At 39.6% G+C, this 20373-nt stretch overlaps 3 protein-coding genes across 32 annotated transcripts in view; all 3 read right to left on the reverse strand.

The window, feature by feature from the left end:
- LOC130924343 (protocadherin alpha-C2-like) overlaps positions 1 to 20373 on the reverse strand; it is a 217970-nt gene that overhangs the window by 55017 nt on the left and 142580 nt on the right. Inside the window, exon 1 of one of the 30 annotated variants that reach the window (XM_057850836.1) lies at positions 14611 to 20372. The exons of 27 other annotated variants lie outside the window; for them this stretch is intronic. In XM_057850836.1, the coding sequence (XP_057706819.1) occupies positions 14611 to 16989 (2379 nt within the window). In that variant the 5' untranslated portion in view covers positions 16990 to 20372. Of the gene's footprint in view, positions 1 to 3; positions 3371 to 3824; positions 6216 to 14610; position 20373 lie in introns of those variants that run through there. 2 more of the 30 variants (XM_057850831.1, XM_057850834.1) reach the window with 2 other exon arrangements.
- LOC130924348 (protocadherin alpha-8-like) lies at positions 7404 to 9974 on the reverse strand. The gene has a single exon (XM_057850876.1). The coding sequence runs from the start codon at positions 9819 to 9821 to the stop codon at positions 7413 to 7415; it is 2409 nt and encodes an 802-aa protein (XP_057706859.1). The 5' UTR covers positions 9822 to 9974; the 3' UTR covers positions 7404 to 7412.
- LOC130924347 (protocadherin alpha-8-like) lies at positions 10120 to 14601 on the reverse strand. The gene has a single exon (XM_057850875.1). The coding sequence runs from the start codon at positions 13421 to 13423 to the stop codon at positions 11015 to 11017; it is 2409 nt and encodes an 802-aa protein (XP_057706858.1). The 5' UTR covers positions 13424 to 14601; the 3' UTR covers positions 10120 to 11014.

Genomic DNA, 20373 nt, shown 5'->3' on the forward strand with positions numbered 1-20373 from the left:
TACCTTCTCCGTATTAGGTAAAGTCTGAGTCCTGGTAAAAGTGTCTGCTCCATTAATACTGATCAGTTCTGCTTCTACAGGTGGAAAGGGTGTGGGGAAAACCACCATATCACTTTTGAGTGTGTCTGAACTGAAACACACGTCATACTGCTGAGTAGCTTTGGAGTAAGACCAGCTCCCATCAGGGTGGGTAGTGATCATTGGGGCCCCGTATCTGTCGAAAGTTTCATCTGTCTGTCTGTGACATTTGAAGGCTATTAAAGTGATGAGGCTGAGAAGAAAGATGAGCGAGACGGCCACAATGGAGATGAGCAAATACAAGTGTAAATCCGAGAAGCTTTCCTCCTTTATGGGCACATGTCTGAACTGGGTGTTGGTGTCAACTGTACTTTCAAGCACCATCACATCAATAGACACAGTAGCTGAGAGGGAGGCCTCTCCATTATCACACACCAGCACCACTAAGGGGTGACTTTTCAGGTCATTGTCACTCATTCTCCTTTTAGTCCGAATCTCCCCGGTGCTAGTTCCAATTCGGAAGAGGTTGTTGTTGCCTTTGGGCTCGGACAGGTGATAGGAGAGCAGTGCATTATATCCAGAGTCTGCATCTACTGCCCTGATCTTTGCCACAAAGTATCCCGCTTCAGCAGAATACGGGATGCTCTCACTGTTCACAGAGCCAAGCTCAGAATAAGGAGCCAAAATGGTGGGACTATTATCATTCTCATCCAGGATAAAAACATTGATGGTAACATTGCTACTGAGTGGAGGAACACCAGTGTCTGTGGCCTGAACTTTAAATTGAAATGTCTTTAACTTCTCAAAATCAAAAGACTGCAAACTGACTATAGCTCCACTATCTGAGTTGATGTTAATCATCGAAGCTGTTTGTGTTGTTTTAAAAGAACTGCCAATCAAGTGATAAACTGCTTTTCCATTTTCAATTGAGTCAGCATCTGTAGTCGTCAAAGTGTAGATAGTCGTTCCAACTGGACTATTCTCCTTCACATACATATTAATAACAGGCTCTGCAAATTGAGGTGGGTTGTCATTGACATCAGCAATTTGAATTGTGATGATGTGTGTCGTAGACTGAGGTGGAGTTCCTTCATCATTAGCTCTGATTGTTACAAGATACTCAGAGGTTTCCTCTCTATCAAGACGCCCATCAACCAACAACGAATAGTAATTTTTATAGTTAAACTTCAACATGAATGGCACGGATCCAACAATGTTACATTTTGTTTGGCCATTTTTACCTCCATCTTTATCAGTAATCATCACCATGGCAACAGCAGTACCAATCTCAGCGCCCTCTTTTACGGGACTCATGAGAGACGAGACAGTGATTTCCGGTTCATTGTCATTCACATCAATGACTTCCACTAAAACTTTGCTATGCGTCAAGCGAGGAGGAACACCTTTGTCCCGCACTTGGACACGAATCTCATATGCCTGAGTTTCTTCATAATCAATATCACCTTTAACAGTGATTTCTCCTGTATTTTCATTTATCGCAAACATGTTATCAGGGTTAAAACGTCCTCGTTCTGCAAAAGAGTACGTAAATTCTCCATTAAAACCATCGTCTAAATCAGAAGCTGACAATGTTAACAACACAGTGCCAATATCTGCATTTTCAACAACTTGGACCTTGTAGAGAGATTTGCTAAACAAAGGTGAATTGTCATTTACATCAAGGACATTTATTTTAATTTGTGTTGTCCCTGATTTAGGAGGTTTTCCTCCATCAATAGCAAGAAGTGTGAGGTCGACTACAGCCTGCTTTTCTCTATCTAAAGCTTTCTGCAGTAATAGCTCAGCAGACACACTATCACCATTGCTTTGTACATCCAAAACAAAATATTCATTTGGGTTTAATATATAGGTCTTCACTGAGTTTATACCCACGTCTGCGTCATGTGCTGGTGGAAGTGAATGTCTTTCTCCAAGAAAATAATTTTCAGACATGTCAATGGTTGTTATCTCCTCGGGAAAATATGGACTATTATCATTAATGTCATCAATAATAACCTCAATTTGATGGAGCCTTCGAGGGTTACTCAATGCAGCTTCTATATTTAAAGAACATTTCAACACATTTGGACACAGCTCCTCTCTGTCTATTCTCTCGCTAACGACCAATATTCCCGATTCTAAATTCACGTCAAAATAGCGCCTTTTGTATGCAGAATTGATTTGCAGACCCGTAGATTGGAGTTGCTGCACGCTTAGCTTTAAATCCTTCGCGAGATTTCCCACCGCGGTTCCTTTGTCTACCTCCTCTGATATGGAGTAAGATATTTGAGCCGTGGTCCAGCCGCACATACAAAGCAGAGTGAAAAAAAGAGCCCCGATGGTAACCCATTGGTCCCGAAAAGCCATTCCTGCTCAAAAAGGCAACATCAATTCCGTTTTTCCTTAGGTATATCCTCAAGAAGTTAACAAAAAAATGCATCCATTGCGGCTCCCATTCACTTCGTGTGGTTCGTTGAACTGCTTTGACTAGATGCGGAACACTCCCCATTTATGACGTTTCTTATTTTAGGGCGTCGCTACAAATCAGACGCAATTTTATAGGACGGTCTCCAGCGTCATCTTGTGACCGTTGGGGTGAAATGCAGTTCTGAGTAATATTGAATGTTTTGATTTGTTTGTTTTGTTTTCATTTTAATCACAGGCGTACAGAAATCTTGAAAATGGGACCAGAAGCCATCAAACTTGATTTGTGTTTTCACTTCTCATCTAAAAATGAGAATACTACAGAGTACGGTGATATGTTTTGGTCATTAGTTTAATGTTATATCACTAATCCAAACGTTTGTCTATTTATTCAATTGCATAAGGCAAATGGAATGGAATAAAACAGAACTGTGCACAGTACACGAGTTCCCATACACTTCAGAACCATGGAGAGAGTCACCGCAGTTTTGTATAAATCTTTTTGCAGTCTTTTTATTTAAATTGCAATTTATCAAACAACGGCTATCCAAGAAAGTGCTGTAGGTGACCAAGATGACTAAAGTCTTGTTAAAAATTCAACCTGCATAAATAACGCATTGAAACCTTAGCCACTGTTGTACATATACCAGACTACTCCTGCATGGCTAACATAATATCAACTATAATATCTAAAAACATCACATTTGGGCTCAGACAAACTGGCATGCAACCTTTTATATTACAGTAGTATAACCGATCTCCTTCCCATTCTATCCTTTTTACCATGCACTTCCTGCTCATATATGACTATCTACGTCTCTTAAAGTTCAGAACTATCTCTCACAAACACACACTATAGAAATAAAATATGTCTGCCTTCATAAAAAACGGATCTATAAAAATGTCATACAGGTGTCATATTTTTATTGTAACTCCACAGCCTACAGCAGGGGTGCCCAATCCCGGTCCTCGAGAGTCCCTATCCAGCTTGTTTTCAATGTCTCCCTCCTCTAACACACCTGAATCAACTAATCAGGATCGTTATCAGGCTGCTGCAGAGCTTGCTGATGAGCTGATCATTTGATTCAGGTGTGGTAAAGGCGGGAGACACGGAAACAAGCTGGTTAGGGGCTCTCGAGGACCGGGATTGGGCACCCCTGGCCTACAGTATATTGTTTACTTGGTCATAAAATTTCATTAATTACTCCAGAGAACCTCTTTGAAAGTAACTCATACTATAGAGTTAATATTTTTCAGTTTTTATTCTACCAAAAAGAAAAGGCATCAAAAATGTTGTTGTTGTCTTTTTTTTAAATGACCACTACAATATTTTACTACCTATGTACTTTATAAATTCATTTGAATAAATGCACTTTTCTTACCTTCTCAGTATTTGGTAAAGTCTGAGTTCTGGTAAAGGTGTCCCCTCCATTAATACTAATGAGTTCTGCTTCTACAGGTGGAAAGGGTGTTGGGAAAACAACCATATCACTCTTGAGTGTGTCTGAGCTGAAACACACGTCATACTGCTGAGTAGCTTTGGAGTAAGACCAGCTCCCATCAGGGTGGGTAGTGATCATTGGGGCCCCGTATCTGTCGAAAGTTTCATTTGTCTGTCTGTGACATTTGAAGGCTATTAAAGTGATGAGGCTGAGAAGGAAGATGAGTGAGACGGCCACAATGGAGATGAGCAAATACAAGTGTAAATCCGAGAAGCTTTCCTCCTTTATGGGCACATGTCTGAACTGGGTGTTGGTGTCAACTGTGCTTTCAAGCACGATCACATCAATAGACACAGTAGCTGAGAGGGAGGCTTCCCCATTATCGCACACTAGCACCACTAAAGGGTGACTTTTGAGGTCATTGTCACTCATTCTCCTTTTAGTCCGAATCTCCCCGGTGCTAGTTCCAATTCGGAAGAGGTTGTTGTTGCCTTTGGGCTCGGACAGGTGATAGGAGAGCAGTGCATTGTATCCAGAGTCTGCATCTACTGCCCTGATCTTTGCCACAAAGTATCCCGCTTCAGCAGAATACGGGATGCTCTCACTGTTCACGGAGCCAAGCTCAGAATAAGGAGCCAAAATGGTGGGACTATTATCATTCTCATCCAGGATAAAAACATTGATGGTAACATTGCTGCTGAGTGGAGGAACACCAGTGTCTGTGGCCTGAACTTTAAATTGAAATGTCTTTAACTTCTCAAAATCAAAAGACTGCAAACTGACTATATCTCCACTCTCTGAGTTGATGTTAATCATCGAAGCTATTTGTGTTGTTTTAAAAGAACTGCCAATCAAGTGATAAACTGCTTTTCCATTTTCAATTGAGTCAGCATCTGTAGTCGTCAAAGTGTAGATAGTCGTTCCAACTGGACTATTCTCCTTCACATACATATTAATAACTGGCTCTGCAAATTGAGGTGAATTGTCATTGACATCAGCAACTTCAATTGTGATGATGTGTGTCGTGGACTGAGGTGGAGTTCCTTCATCACTAGCTCTAATTGTTATAAGATACTCAAAGGTTTCCTCTCTATCAAGACGCCCATCAACCAACAACGAATAGTAATTTTTATAGTTAAACTTCAACATGAATGGCACAGATCCAACAATGTTACATTTTGTTTGGCCATTTTTACCTCCATCTTTATCAGTAATCATCACCATGGCAACGACAGTGCCAATCTCAGCACCCTCTTTTACGGGACTCATGAGAGATGAAACAGTGATTTCCGGTGCATTGTCATTCACATCAATGACTTCCACTAAAACTTTGCTATGCGCCAAGCGAGGAGGAACACCTTTGTCCCGCACTTGGACGCGAATCTCATATGCCTGAGTTTCCTCATAATCAATATCTCCTTTAACAGTGATTTCTCCTGTATTTTCATTCATTGCAAACTTGTTGTCAGGGTTTAAACGTCCTCGTTCCGCAAAGGAGTACGTAAGTTGTCCATTAATACCATCGTCTAAGTCAGTTGCTGACAATGTTAACAACACGGTGCCAATATCTGCATTTTCAATAACTTGGGCCTTGTAGAGAGATTTGCTAAACAAAGGTGAATTGTCATTTACATCAAGGACATTTATTTTAATTTGTGTTGTCCCTGATTTAGGAGGTTTTCCTCCATCAACAGCAATAAGCGTGAGGTCGACTACAGCCTGCTTTTCTCTGTCTAAAGCTTTCTGCAGTAAGAGCTCGGCAGCTACACTGTCACCAGTGCTTTGTACATCCAAAACGAAGTATTCATTTGGGTTCAATTTATAGGTCTTCACTGAGTTTATACCTACATCTGCGTCATGTGCTGGTGGAAGTGGATGTCTTTCTCCAAGAAAATAATTTTCAGGCATGTCAATGGTTATTATCTCCTCGGGAAAATTTGGAGTATTATCATTAATGTCATTAATAATAACCTCAATTTGATGGAGCCTTCGAGGGTTACTCAGTGCGGCTTCTATATTTAAAGAACATTTCAACACAGTCGGACAAAGCTCCTCTCTGTCTATTCTCTCGCTAACGACCAATATTCCCGATTCTAAATTTACGTCAAAATAGCGCCTTCTGTATGCAGAATTGATTTTCAGACCCGTGGATTGGAGTTGCTGCACGCTGAGGTTTAAATCCTTTGCGAGATATCCCACCGCGGTCCCTTTGTCTACCTCCTCTGAGATGGAATAAGATATCTGAGCCGTGGTCCAGCCGCACGTACAAAGCAGAGTGAAAAAAAGAGCCCCGATGGTAACCCATTGGTCCCGAAACGCCATTCCTGCTCAAATAGGCAACACAAATTCCGTTTTTCCTTAGGTATATCCTCAAGAAATTAACAAAAACATGCATCCATTGCCGCTCCCATCCACTTCGTGTGGTTGTTGAACTGCAGTGACGCGATGCGGAACGCTCCCCATTTATGACGTTTCTTTTTTTAGGGTGTCGCTACACATCAGACGCAATTTTATAGCACGGTCTCCAGCGTCATCTTGTGACCGTCGGGGTGAAATTCAGTTTTGAGTAATATTAAATGTTAGAATTTGTTTGTTTTGTTTTAATTTTATTCATAGGCGCACAGAAATCTTGAAAATGGGACCAGAAGCCATCAAACTTGCTTTGTGGACTTCTCATCTAAAAATGAGAATACTGAGTACAGAGTACAGAGTACGGTTATATATTTTGGTCATTAGTTTAATGTTATATCACTAATCCAAACTTTTGTCTTTATCTATTCATTTGCATAAGGCAATTGGAATGGAATAAAACTGAACTGTGGACAGTACACGAGTTCCCATACACTTCAGAACCATGGAGAGAGTCACCGCAGTTTTGTATAAATATTTTTGCAGTCATTTTATTTAAATTGCAATTTTATCAAACAACGGCTATCCAAGAAAGTGCTATAGGTGACCAAGATGACTAAAGTCTTGTTAACAATGCAACCTGCATAAATAACGTATTGAAACCTTAGCCACTGTTGTACATATACCAGACTACTCCTGCATGGCTAACATAATATCAACTATATTATATAAAAACATCACATTTGGGCTCAGACAAACTGGCATACATCCTTTTACATGTACAGTAGTATAACCAATCTCCTACATTCCCATTCTATCCTTTTTATCATGCACTTCCTGCTCATAATTGACTATCTACGTTTCTTAAAGTTCAGAACTATCTATGACAAACACACATTATAGAAATAAAATCTGTCTGCCTTCATAAAAAATAGATCTTTAAAAATGTCATACTCGAGTTATATTTTTATTGGAACTCCCCAGCCTACAGTATATTGTTTACTTGGTCATAAAATGTCATTAATTACTCCAGAGAACCTCTTTGAAAGTAACTCATACTATAGAGTTAATATTTTTCAGTTTTTATTCTACCAAAAAGAAAAGGCATCAAAAATTTTTTTTTTTTTTTTTTTTTTAGATGACCACTACAATATTTTACTACCTATGTACTTTATAAATTCATTTGAATGAATGGACTTTTCTTACCTTCTCAGTATTTGGTAAAGTCTGAGTTCTGGTAAAGGTGTCCCCTCCATTAATACTAATGAGTTCTGCTTCTACAGGTGGAAAGGGTGTTGGGAAAACCACCATATCACTCTTGAGTGTGTCTGAGCTGAAACACACGTCATACTGCTGAGTAGCTTTGGAGTAAGACCAGCTCCCATCAGGGTGGGTAGTGATCATTGGGGCCCCGTATCTGTCGAATCTATCGTCTGACTGTCCGTGACATTTGAAGACTATTAAAGTGATGAGGCTGAGAAGGAAGATGAGCGAGACGGCCACAATGGAGATGAGCAAATACAAGTGTAAATCCGAGAAGCTTTCCTCCTTTATGGGCACATGTCTGAACTGGGTGTTGGTGTCAACTGTGCTTTCAAGCACCATCACATCAATAGACACAGTAGCTGAGAGGGAGGCTTCCCCATTATCGCACACTAGCACCACTAAAGGGTGACTTTTGAGGTCATTGTCACTCATTCTCCTTTTAGTCCGAATCTCCCCGGTGCTAGTTCCAATCCGGAAGAGGTTGTTGTTGCCTTTGGGCTCGGACAGGTGATAGGAGAGCAGTGCATTGTATCCAGAGTCTGCATCTACTGCCCTGATCTTTGCCACAAAGTATCCCGCTTCAGCAGAATACGGGATGCTCTCACTGTTCACGGAGCCAAGCTCAGAATAAGGAGCCAAAATGGTGGGACTATTATCATTCTCATCCAGGATAAAAACATTGATGGTAACATTGCTGCTGAGTGGAGGAACACCAGTGTCTGTGGCCTGAACTTTAAATTGAAATGTCTTTAACTTCTCAAAATCAAAAGACTGCAAACTGACTATAGCTCCACTCTCTGAGTTGATGTTAATCATCAAAGCTGTTTGTGTTGTTTTAAAAGAACTGCCAATCAAGTGATAAACTGCTTTTCCATTTTCAATTGAGTCAGCATCTGTAGTCGTCAAAGTGTAGATAGTCATTCCAACTGGACTATTCTCCTTCACATACATATCAATCACAGGCTCTGCAAATTGAGGTGGATTGTCATTGACATCAGCAACTTGAATTGTGATGATGTGTGTCATGGACTGAGGTGGAGTTCCTTCATCACTAGCTCTAATTGTTACAAGATACTCGGAGGTTTCCTCTCTATCAAGACGCCCGTCAACCAACAACGAATGGTAATTTTTATAGTTAAACTTCAACATGAATGGCACGGATCCAACAATGTTACATTTTGTTTGGCCATTTTTACCTTCATCTTTATCAGTAATCATCACCATGGCAACGACAGTACCAATCTCAGCACCCTCTTTTACGGGACTCATGAGATTTGAAACTGTGATTTCCGGTGCATTGTCATTCACATCAATGACTTCCACTAAAACTTTGCTATGCGCCAAGCGAGGAGGAACACCTTTGTCACGCACTTGGACACGAATCTCATATGCCTGAGTTTCTTCATAATCAATATTTCCTTTAACTGTGATTTCTCCTGTATTTTCATTCATAGCAAACATGTTGTCAGGGTTGAAACGTCCTCGTTCCGCAAAGGAGTACGTAAGTTGTCCATTAATACCATCGTCTAAGTCAGTTGCTGACAATGTTAACAATACAGTGCCAATATTTGCATTTTCAACAACTTGGACCTTGTAGAGAGATTTGCTAAACAAAGGTGAATTATCATTTACATCAAGGACATTTATTTTAATTTGTATTGTCCCTGATTTAGGAGGTTTTCCTCCATCAATAGCAATAAGCGTGAGGTCGACTACAGCCTGCTTTTCTCTATCTAAACCTTTCTGCAGTAAGAGCTCGGCAGATACACTGTCACCATTGCTTTGTACATCCAAAACGAAGTATTCATTTGGGTTTAATTTATAGGTCTTCACTGAGTTCATACCCACGTCTGCGTCATGTGCCACTGGAAGTGGATGTCTTTCTCCTAGAAAGTAATTTTCATACATATCTATTGTTGTAGATTCTTCATTAAAAAACGGAGCATTGTCATTTACATCATTAATGTTAACCTCAATTTGGTGGAGTCTGCGAGGGTTAGTCAATGCGGCTTCTATATTTAAAGAACATTTCAACACATTTGGACACAGCTCCTCTCTGTCTATTCTCTCATTAACGACCAATATTCCCGATTCTAAATTTACGTCAAAATAGTGCCTTTTGTACGCAGAATTTATTCTCAGACCCGTGGATTGGAGTTGCTGCACGCTGAGGTTTAAATCCTTTGTGAGTTGTCCCACCGCGGTTCCTTTGTCTACCTCCTCCGAGATGGAGTAAGATATTTGAGCCGTGGTCCAGCCGCACATACAAAGCAGAGTGAAAAAAAGAGCCCTGATGGTAACCCATTGGTCTCGAAACGCCATTCCTGCTCAAATAGGCAACATAAATTCCGTTTTTCCTTTGGTATATCCTCAAGAAATTAACAAAAACATGCATCCATTGCCGCTCCCATTCGCTTCGTGTGGTTCGTTGAACTGCATTGACTCGATGCGGAACACTCCCCATTTATGACGTTTCTTATTTTAGGGTGTCGCTACAAATCAGACGCGATTTTATAACACGGTCTCCAGCGTCATCTTGTGACCGTTGAAGTGAAATGCAGTTTTGAGATTTATTAAATGTTTTGATTTCTTTGTTTTGTTTTCATTTTAATCACAGGCGAATAGAAATCTTGAAAATGGGACCAGAAGCCATCAAACCTGCTTTGTGTTTTTCACTTCTCATCTAAAAATGAGAATACTGCAAAATAAAATATTTTGGTCATTAGTTTAATGTTATATCACTAATCCAAACGTTTGTCTTCATCTATTCATTTGCATAAGGCAATTGGAATGGAATAACAGAACTATGGACAGTACGCGAGTTCCCATACCCTTCAGAACAATGGAGAGAGTCACCGCAGTTTTGTATAAATCTTTTTCCAGTCATGTTATTTAAACTGCAATTTTATCAAACAACGGCTATCCAAGAAAGTGTCGCATGTGGCCAAGATGACTAAAGTCTTGTTAACAATTCAACCTGCATAAATAACCTATTGAAACCTTAGCCAGTGTTGTACATATACCAGACTACTCCTGCATGGCTAACATAATATCAACTATATGATATATAAATATCACATTTCGGCAAAGACAAACTGGTATACATCCTTTTATATGTACAGTAGTATAACCGATCTCCTGCATTTCCATTCTATCCTTTTGACCATGCACTTCCTGCTCATATGTGACTATCTACGTCTCTTAAAGTTCAGAACTATCACAAACACACACTATAGAAATAAAATCTGTCTGCCTTCATAAAAAACGAATCTTTAAAATGTCATACTCATGTCATATTTTTATTGTCACTCCCCAACCTACAGTATATTGTTTACTTCTTTATAAAATGTCATTAATTACTCCAGAGAACCTCTTTGAAAGTAACTCATACTATAGAGTTAATATTTTTCAGTTTTTATTCTACCAAAAAGAAAAGGCATCGAAAATGTTTTTTTTTTTTTTTTTTTTTTTTAAATGACCACTACAATATTTTACTATGTGTACACTTTGCAAATTCATTTGAAAAAATTGAATTTTCTTACCTTCTCAGTATTTGGTAAAGTCTGAGTTCTGGTAAAGGTGTCCCCTCCATTAATACTGATCAGTTCTGCTTCTACAGGTGGAAAGGGTGTGGGGAAAACTACCATATCACTCTTGAGTGTGTCAGAGCTGAAACACACGTCATATTGCTGAGTAGCTTTGGAGTATGACCAGCTACCATCAGGGTGGGTAGTGATCATTGGGGCCCCGTATCTGTCGAAAGTTTCATCTGTCTGTCTGTGACATTTGAAGGCTATTAAAGTGATGAGGCTGAGAAGGAAGATGAGCGAGACGGCAACAATGGAGATGAGCAAGTACAAGTGTAAATCCGAGAAGCTTTCCTCCTTTATGGGCACATGTCTGAACTGGGTGTTGGTGTCAGCTGTGCTTTCAAGCACCATCACATCAATAGACACAGTGGCTGATAGGGAAGCTTCTCCATTATCGCACACCAACACGACTAAGGGGTGACTTTTCAGGTCATTGTCACTCATTCTCCTCTTGGTCCGAATCTCCCCGGTGCTAGTTCCAATCCGGAAGAGGTTGTTGTTGCCTCTGGGCTCGGACAGGTGATAGGAGAGCAGTGCATTGTATCCAGAGTCTGCATCTACTGCCCTGATCTTTGCCACAAAGTATCCCGCTTCAGCAGAATAGGGGATGCTCTCACTGTTCACGGAGCCAAGCTCAGAATAAGGAGCCAAAATGGTGGGACTATTATCATTCTCATCCAGGATAAAAACATTGATGGTAACATTGCTGCTGAGTGGAGGAACACCAGTGTCTGTGGCCTGAACTTTAAATTGAAATGTCTTTAAGTTCTCAAAATCAAAAGATTGCAAACTGACTATATCTCCACTCTCTGAGTTGATGTTAATCATTGAAGCTGTTTGTGTTGTTTTAAAAGAACTGCCAATCAAGTGATAAACTGCTTTTCCATTTTCAATTGAGTCAGCATCTGTCGTCGTCAAAGTGTAGATCGTCGTTCCAACTGGACTATTCTCCTTCACATACATATTAATAACAGGCTCTGCAAATTGAGGTGGATTGTCATTGACATCAGCAACTTGAATTGTGATGATGTGTGTCATGGACTGAGGTGGAGTTCCTTCATCACTCGCTCTAATTGTTACAAGATACTCGGAGGTTTCCTCTCTATCAAGACGCCCGTCTACCAACAATGAATAGTAATTTTTATAGTTAAACTTTAGCATGAATGGCCCAGATCCAACAATGTTACATTTTGTTTGGCCATTTTTACCGCCATCTTCATCAGTAATCATCACCATGGCAACGACAGTACCAATCTCAGCACCCTCTTTTACGGGACTCATGAGAGATGAAACAGTGATTTCCGGTGCATTGTCATTCACATCAATGACTTCCACTAAAACTTTGCTATGCGCCAAGCGAGGAGGAACACCTTTGTCCCGCACTTGGACACGAATCTCATATGCCTGAGTTTCCTCATAATCAATGTTTCCTTTGACTGTGATTTGTCCTGTATTTTCATTCATAGCAAACATGTCGTCAGGGTTAAAACTTCCTTGTTCCGCAAAGGAGTACGTAAGTTGTCCATTAATACCATCGTCTAAATCTGTAGCTGAAAGTGTCAATATCACAGTGCCAATATCTGCATTTTCAACAACTTGGACCTTGTACAAAGATTTGCTAAACAAAGGGGCATTGTCATTTACATCAAGGATGTTAATTTTTACTTGTATTGTCCCTGATTTCGGAGGTTTTCCTCCATCAACAGCAATAAGCGTGAGGTCGACTGCAGCCTGCTTTTCTCTATCCAAGGCTTTCTGTAGTAATAACTCAGCAGATACACTGTCACCATTGCTGGATACATCCAAAACAAAGTATTCATTTGGGCTTAATTTATATGTCTTAACTGAGTTTACACCCACGTCGGCGTCCCGTGCCAGTGGTAGTGGATGTCTTTCTCCAAGAAAGTAATTTTCATACATATCTATTGTTGTAGATTCTTGATTAAAAAACGGAGCATTGTCATTTATATCATTAATGTTAACCTCAATTTGGTGGAGTCTGCGAGGGTTAGTCAAAGCGGCTTCCATATTTAAAGAACATTTCAACACATTTGAACACAGCTCCTCTCTGTCTATTCTCTCGTTAACGACCAATATTCCCGATTCTAAATTTACGTCAAAATAGTGCCTTTTGTATGCAGAATTAATTCTCAGACCCGTGGATTGGAGTTGCTGCACGCTGAGGTTTAAATCCTTTGCGAGATTTCCCACCGCGGTTCCTTTGTCTACCTCCTCCGAGATGGAGTAAGATATTTGAGCCGTAGTCCAGCCGCAGATACAAAGCAGAGTGAAAAAAAGAGCCCCGATGGTAACCCATTGGTCCCGAAACGCCATTCCTGCTCAAATAGGCAACATAAATTCCGTTTTTCCTTTGGTATATCCTCAAGAAATCAACAAAAACATGCATCCATTGCCGCTCCCATTCACTTCGTGTGGTTCGTTGAACTGCATTTACTCGATGCGGAACACTCCCCATTTATGACGTTTATTGTTTTAGGGTGTCGCTACAAATCAGACGCAATTTTATAGCACGGTCTCCAGCGTCATCTTGTGACAGTTGGGGTGAAATGCAGTTTTGAGTAATATTAAATGTTTCAATTTTTTTTTTGTTTTCATTTTAATCATAGGCCTACAGAAACCTTGAAGAATGGGCACAGAACCCATCGAACTTGTTTTGTGTTTTTCACTCCTCATCTAAAAATGACTGCAGAATAATATATTCTGGTCATTAGTTTAATGTTATATCAAAAATGTTGTCTTTACCTATTCATTTGCATAAGGGAGTTGGAATGGAATAAAACAGAACTATGGACAGAACTCGAGTTCCCATACACTTCAGAACCATGGAGAGAGTCACAGACGTTTTGTATAAATCCTTTTCCAGTCATGATTTAAATTGCAATTTTATCACACAATGGCTATCCATTAAAGTGATGCAGGTGGCCAAAGATGACTAAAGTCTTGTTAACAATTCAAACTGCATAAATAACGTATTGAAACCTTTGACGCTGTTCTGCATATACCAGACTACTTCTGCATGGCTAACATTATATCAACTATATTATATAAAAACATCACATTTGGGCTCAGAAAAACTGCATACATCCTTCTATATGTACAGTAGTATATCCAATCTCTATTCCCATTCTATCCTTTTGACCATGCACTTCCTGCTCATCTATGACTATCTACACCTCTTAAAGTTCAGAATTATCACTCACAAACACACACTATAGAAATAAAATAGGTCTGCTTCATAAAAAAACAGATCTTTAAAAATGTCATACTCGTGTCATATTTTTATTGTAACTCCCCAACCTACAGTATATTATTTTCTTGGTCATAAAATTGCATTAATTACTCCAGAGTACATCTTTGAAAGTGACTCATACTCATTGAGTTAATATTTTTCAGTTTTTATTTTACCGAAAAGAAAAGATTTTTTTTTTTTAAATCTCCACTACAATATTTTACTACGTACACACTTTATATATTGATTTGAATAAATTGAATTTTCTTACCTTCTCAGTATTTGGTAAAGTCTGAGTTCTGGTAAAGGTGTCCCCTCCATTAATACTAATTAGTTCTGCTTCCACAGGTGGAAAAGGTGTGGGGAAAACCACCATGTCACTCTTCAGTGTGTCTGAGCTGAAACACACGTCGTACTGCTGTGTAGCTTTGGAGTAAGACCAGCTCCCGTCAGGGTGGGTGGTGATCATTGGGGCACTGTACCTGTCCAATCTATCGTCTGACTGTCCGTGACATTTGAAGACTATTAAAGAGACAAGGCTGAGCAGGAAGATGAGCGACACGGCCGCAATGGCGATGAGCAGATACAAGTGTAAATCAGAGTAGCTCTCTACCTTAATGGGAACTTGTTTGAACTGAGTATGAATGTCAACTGTGCTTTCAAGCACCACCACATCAAGAGACACTGTAGCTGACAGGGAGGCTTCCCCGTTATCACACACCAACACCACTAAGGGATGAGTTTTCAGGTCATTGTCACTCATTCTCCTCTTGGTCCGAATCTCCCCGGTGCTTGTTCCAACCCGAAAGAGGTTGTTGTTGCCTTTGGGCTCAGACAAGTGATATGAGAGCAGTGCATTGTATCCAGAGTCTGCATCTACTGCCCTGATCTTTGCTACAAAGTGTCCCACCTCAGCGGAATAGGGGATGCTCTCACTGTTCAGGGAGCCGAGCTCAGAATAGGGAGCCAATATGGTGGGACTATTATCATTCTCATCCAGAATAAAAACATTTACAGTAGCATTGCTGCTCAGTGGAGGAACACCAGCGTCTGTGGCCAGAACTTTAAATTGAAATGTCTTTAACTTCTCAAAGTCAAAAGACTGCAAACTGATTATTTCTCCACTTTCTGAGTTGATGTTTATCATTTTAGTTACTGCCATTGAATCACTTCTACTTTGCACTAATGAGTACGTCACATGCCCGTTTTGATCAACGTCATCATCAACTGCAGTCACTTTATAAATTACTGCTTCTAGTGGACTGTTTTCTTTGATATAAACATTGATGAGTGGCTCTGAGAAGTGAGGTTTGTTGTCATTAACATCTGAAATGTGAACATTAATGACACTAGTGCCAGACAGAGAAGGAATGCCTTCATCACTTGCAATTATAGTGATATTGTACGTCGACACACTCTCTCTGTCAAGAGGACCATCGACAACCAAAGAATAATAATTCTTATAATTTAACTCAAGCTTGAAAGGTACATCACCATTAGTTTTACAGTGCACTAAACCATTTTTGCCTCCATCTTTATCCAAGATGGAAACAAGAGCAACAGCGGTGCCAATTGTTGCATCTTCTTTCACTGTGCTCAATAAAGATGTAACTGAAATTTCAGGGGCATTGTCATTGACATCTAATACTTCTATTAGTAATTTTGTATGTGAAGTCCTTGCCCCATCACTGGCTTGTACTCTAACCTCAAAATTGCTCCTCTCTTCAAAATCTAATTTCTTTACATTTGTAACAGTCCCACTATTTTTGTCTATAGAAAACAAAGCGTTCTGCTTTCCTCTACTCATATCAGTGAAGGAGTAGAACACTAGTCCATGTTCTCCTGCATCTAAATCAGTAGCATTTAAGGTTATTATTGATGTGCCAATCTCAATATTCTCATATACACTACATTTGTACAGATTTTGGCTGAAAACTGGAGCATTGTCGTTAATATCTAGTATATTTACAACAATAGTCATGGTGCCTGATTTGGCTGGTGTTCCTCCATCAATAGCAGTCAATATGAGTGTGATCACAGCCTGCTTTTCTCGGTCTAAAAGGCTCTGAAGCACTAATTCTGGTGTCACACTTTCACCTTTGTGTGTTTCAAGAGAAAAGTGTTGATTTTTACTGAGCTTGTATGAATTTACTGTATTCTTGCCAACATCTGCGTCATGAGCTACAAGCAGAGGAAACTTTGTACTCAATTCTGTATTTTCTGTAATATTTAACTCCTGTGATTTGCTTAAAAATGTTGGATAGTTGTCATTTACATCCAATACAATAATATCAAAACGATATAATTTTAATGGATTATTAATAACAGCTTCTACACTGAGTGAACATCGGACTTCATCCCCGCATAGTTCTTCTCTATCTATCATCTCATTAACATAGAGGACACCAGTCTTAAGATTCACATCAAAATATTTCCTCTTAGCTCCCGCAACAATTTGAAACATGCGAGACTCCAAATCTTGTACATTGAGACTTAAATCTTTGGCAATATTTCCAACAAAGGTCCCCACGTTCACCTCCTCCGCCACAGAGTAAGTGAGCTGGCCACGCACGGCTTCCCAGTACCACTCCAGCAGCACGAAGAGCAAATAGATCCGCACAGAGCTCCATTTGACTGACGCAAGCATCATTTAAGATAGGTACTAAAGGCTTAGAGGTGGAACTCTTTAACAAAAACAAAAAAGGAACGTTTCTCTCTTGATATGAAAAACAGACAAAATAAACTGTTATTCCGCTCAAGGATTCCTGCCACATCTGTGTCTTCCACCGTCTGAGCTTCTTTGTTTCAATGACGAAAAACAGCGCATGCAATTGGGAGGAGCCCTGCACTAAACTAGAGCGCTCAAATGCCACGGTCTAATATGTCCTCTAGTGGACATTTGTATGAACTACAACTAGTATGGCAAAACGATGAACGAGAGAAACGAAACAATACAAAACCAAAGGGGGTGAAGAGAGGCCAGGGGCGGACTGGGACTAAAAAGCAGCCCTGGACTTTGACTCAGCCCAGCCCACAAGAATCGCTATATGAAGGGAAACACAGACCCTAGGGGGGGTCCGGGAGCATGCCCACCCGGGAAGAAATTTTTATTTTTTTTACAATTTATTGTAAAATGCATCAATTTCGTCCACTTTGAGAGAAAAATTAAGAAAATGTGTCTAGACTGTGACTGTCTGACTTGGGGCGCTCAAAGTACTGCAAGGCTGAACTGGAGTTGGATTCATTTTCTGTACCAGCTCTATGATCAACCTGAATAAACAAATGAAAGAATTTATTTTTCAAAGCAAGTTTTATGTATCCAATTGATTATAATATATCTCTATATATCTCTGTCTATGAAATGACTTCATTGTTATAGTGGTCTCCAAACTATTCCACATAGGGCCGCGGCGGGCGCAGGATCTCATTCCAACAAAACAAGACAACACCTCTGCACCAATCTGGTGTCTTACAAGTGTAATCAGTTGATTGCAGTCAGGTGCTGCTTATTTTAGCAGAAACTTCATTGGTTAAACTGTTGGTACTCAATAGATTGAAAGAAAAACCAGGCCCCACAGCGGCCCTTGAGGACCGGTTTGGAGACCCCTGCCATAATTAATCTTGCCATACAAATAATAAATTTCAATGAAAATACAATAAAAATTTCAAGACAAATCCTGTATACATAACCTTCATTGGAAAATATTAACCAGAAAACAAAACTATATATATATGATTAAAAATATATATATCAGTTTAACTATCTAAACTTTAAAGTAAAACCATTCATTTTATTAATATTTTGTTATATTTCTTCTGAAATAATATTGCTATGCTGCGTGTGCATACATTGTTTTACGGCTAAAATAATTTTTCTTAGGAGAGGGATAGTAGGACTAGCATACTGTAACTTGACACGATTGCAAACGGGTACATCGACTAGCTGGCACTAACCCTTTAATTGTCATTTATTTCATTTAAAATGTAGCTACCTGGTGGATAACAATTGCCAGTATACCGAGCAAGTAACCCTCTTCATCCCAATTTACTTGCCCTACGCTTGTCTGGGGAACTTCCAACACCATATCGTTACCCCCTCCCTCTTCTTTTCTCTCTCCCTGCACCGGCTGCACGTCAGAGCGGCTGCCGCTCCCTCTCACCATCACCGGGAGCTGGGCTGTTGTTACCCGACGTGGCCGTTGCAGCCAGACGGCTGCTTGCGAAAATATTTGTCGACTTAGGACATTTTAATGCTTCACTCTCCAGTTTCTTTAATTTTTTCTCCCTAACCTTCTCCGCGCCACCCTGCTCTTTTCTGTTTTTTGCCACCACCATCCATATTGTGCATTAACGCTCGTCGCTATTTTGCTTCCACAAGGAAGGAACCAATGAAGGCTACTCTGTGCTTTCTTCATTCCTAGTCTATCAGAATGGCGGTGAACAGCCAGGCGCTTTGCTGCCACCTGTCGGATTGGATGCCAACTGTAGATAATCAGAGGATATAAAAAAAAAAAAAAAAACAGTGATGTATAATGAATGGCGGCCGCCGGCCGTCCAGGGCACCGGCCGCTCTGTGATCCTCCAGAACCCACAGATTACCAGTCCGCCCCTGAAAGAGGCTAGAATTTCTTGCCGGAACTTCCTGACGTAAAGGAATTTATCATTTATTAATTCATTTTGGGAGGTGTCAAACCTCCAAGAACCACCGAAATGCAAACAAAGCTGCTTTTGGTATAGTTACACCTATAAAACACAACATGTCTTACACAACATTAGGCTACTTTGTTACACTTACTGTAACAAGGCATACATGAGAAATGTATTTTCAAATAAAAATGTACTTTTTCAATGATGTGCAAAATAACAGTTACAAAAATACCATGCAGTAACATCAACAACCATCTCCTGATATTATTTTCTCCTCACATCTAACCACAAAACCTCAATTTTACCTAACTTAAGAACATAGGACATACATTAACATTGAAAATAATGTAAACATTGACCTTTTTTTAAATAATAAAGATATAGGCAAGAAAAAATAAGTCCAAATGTGCGCATTGACATGGAAGACGTTTTGAGCCAACCATCATAGCAAACAAAACAAAACAAAACAAGCCTCTTAAACTTTTTCCTTTCTCTTAAAGATCTGATCAGTTTACCATTTTTCAATTCCAAGTTGCTCAATACATCTTTGTTCTTTTGTTGTTGTTGCTGCTGCAGAAAACACATGGGCATGGCTCACAGTTAGATTCAAAATAATTATTTAGTATTTTGTTGTGTCCACAGACTGTGAGTTATGGTCCAGTCTATATTTGAGTTTGTATCAATTTTATTCTATTTATTGTGTTAATGCTGGCAAAATATACAGAAGTCTCATCCTGAAACAATGTCGTCATGACAGATTTTAACCGGCAGAGCGCTGCGTTCACTGCTTGACGCGCAGGGTGAGGGATGTTTCAGATTTTAGAGCGAATAAGACGTTTGGAAGATTGGGACATTCCCCCAAATGGCTTTATTTGTTTGAATGGACATATCCTGAAAATGGACTATAACAAAAATTGATCAAAGACCTCAAACAATTAACATCACTGGCATCAAGAGATTAAGCAGACAATATGAAAACAATTTTCAAGAATTAGCCATATTCACACATGTTCAAATTCTGCTATATATAAAGTATATTAAGATAAATAGCCTCCCTTCCATTTAGGAGACTCCTCTTTTAATACACCTATTATCATGTCATTGTTACACAACAAACACTATAAATTTAAGATGGTAAGCAAATAAGTTATAAAACAAAAAAATATGGGCTGTTGTGAGTCCATATGTTAAACTGTTAAAACATCACAATCGCCATTTTTAGCAAGACTGCTTGCTTTAAATGACTGCATCAACTATTAGGTACACTGACTGGATGGATCATTATAACTCAAAGGTATATGTTGATATTTATTGAGATTAAGTATGGTTTGTTCTACCTCCAAGACAAAGGTGCAAAGAATATTGTTCAGACATTGCAGTCCCTAAT

This window comes from Corythoichthys intestinalis, chromosome 11 (assembly GCF_030265065.1).
Source record: "Corythoichthys intestinalis isolate RoL2023-P3 chromosome 11, ASM3026506v1, whole genome shotgun sequence".
Taxonomy (NCBI): Eukaryota; Metazoa; Chordata; class Actinopteri; order Syngnathiformes; family Syngnathidae; genus Corythoichthys; species Corythoichthys intestinalis.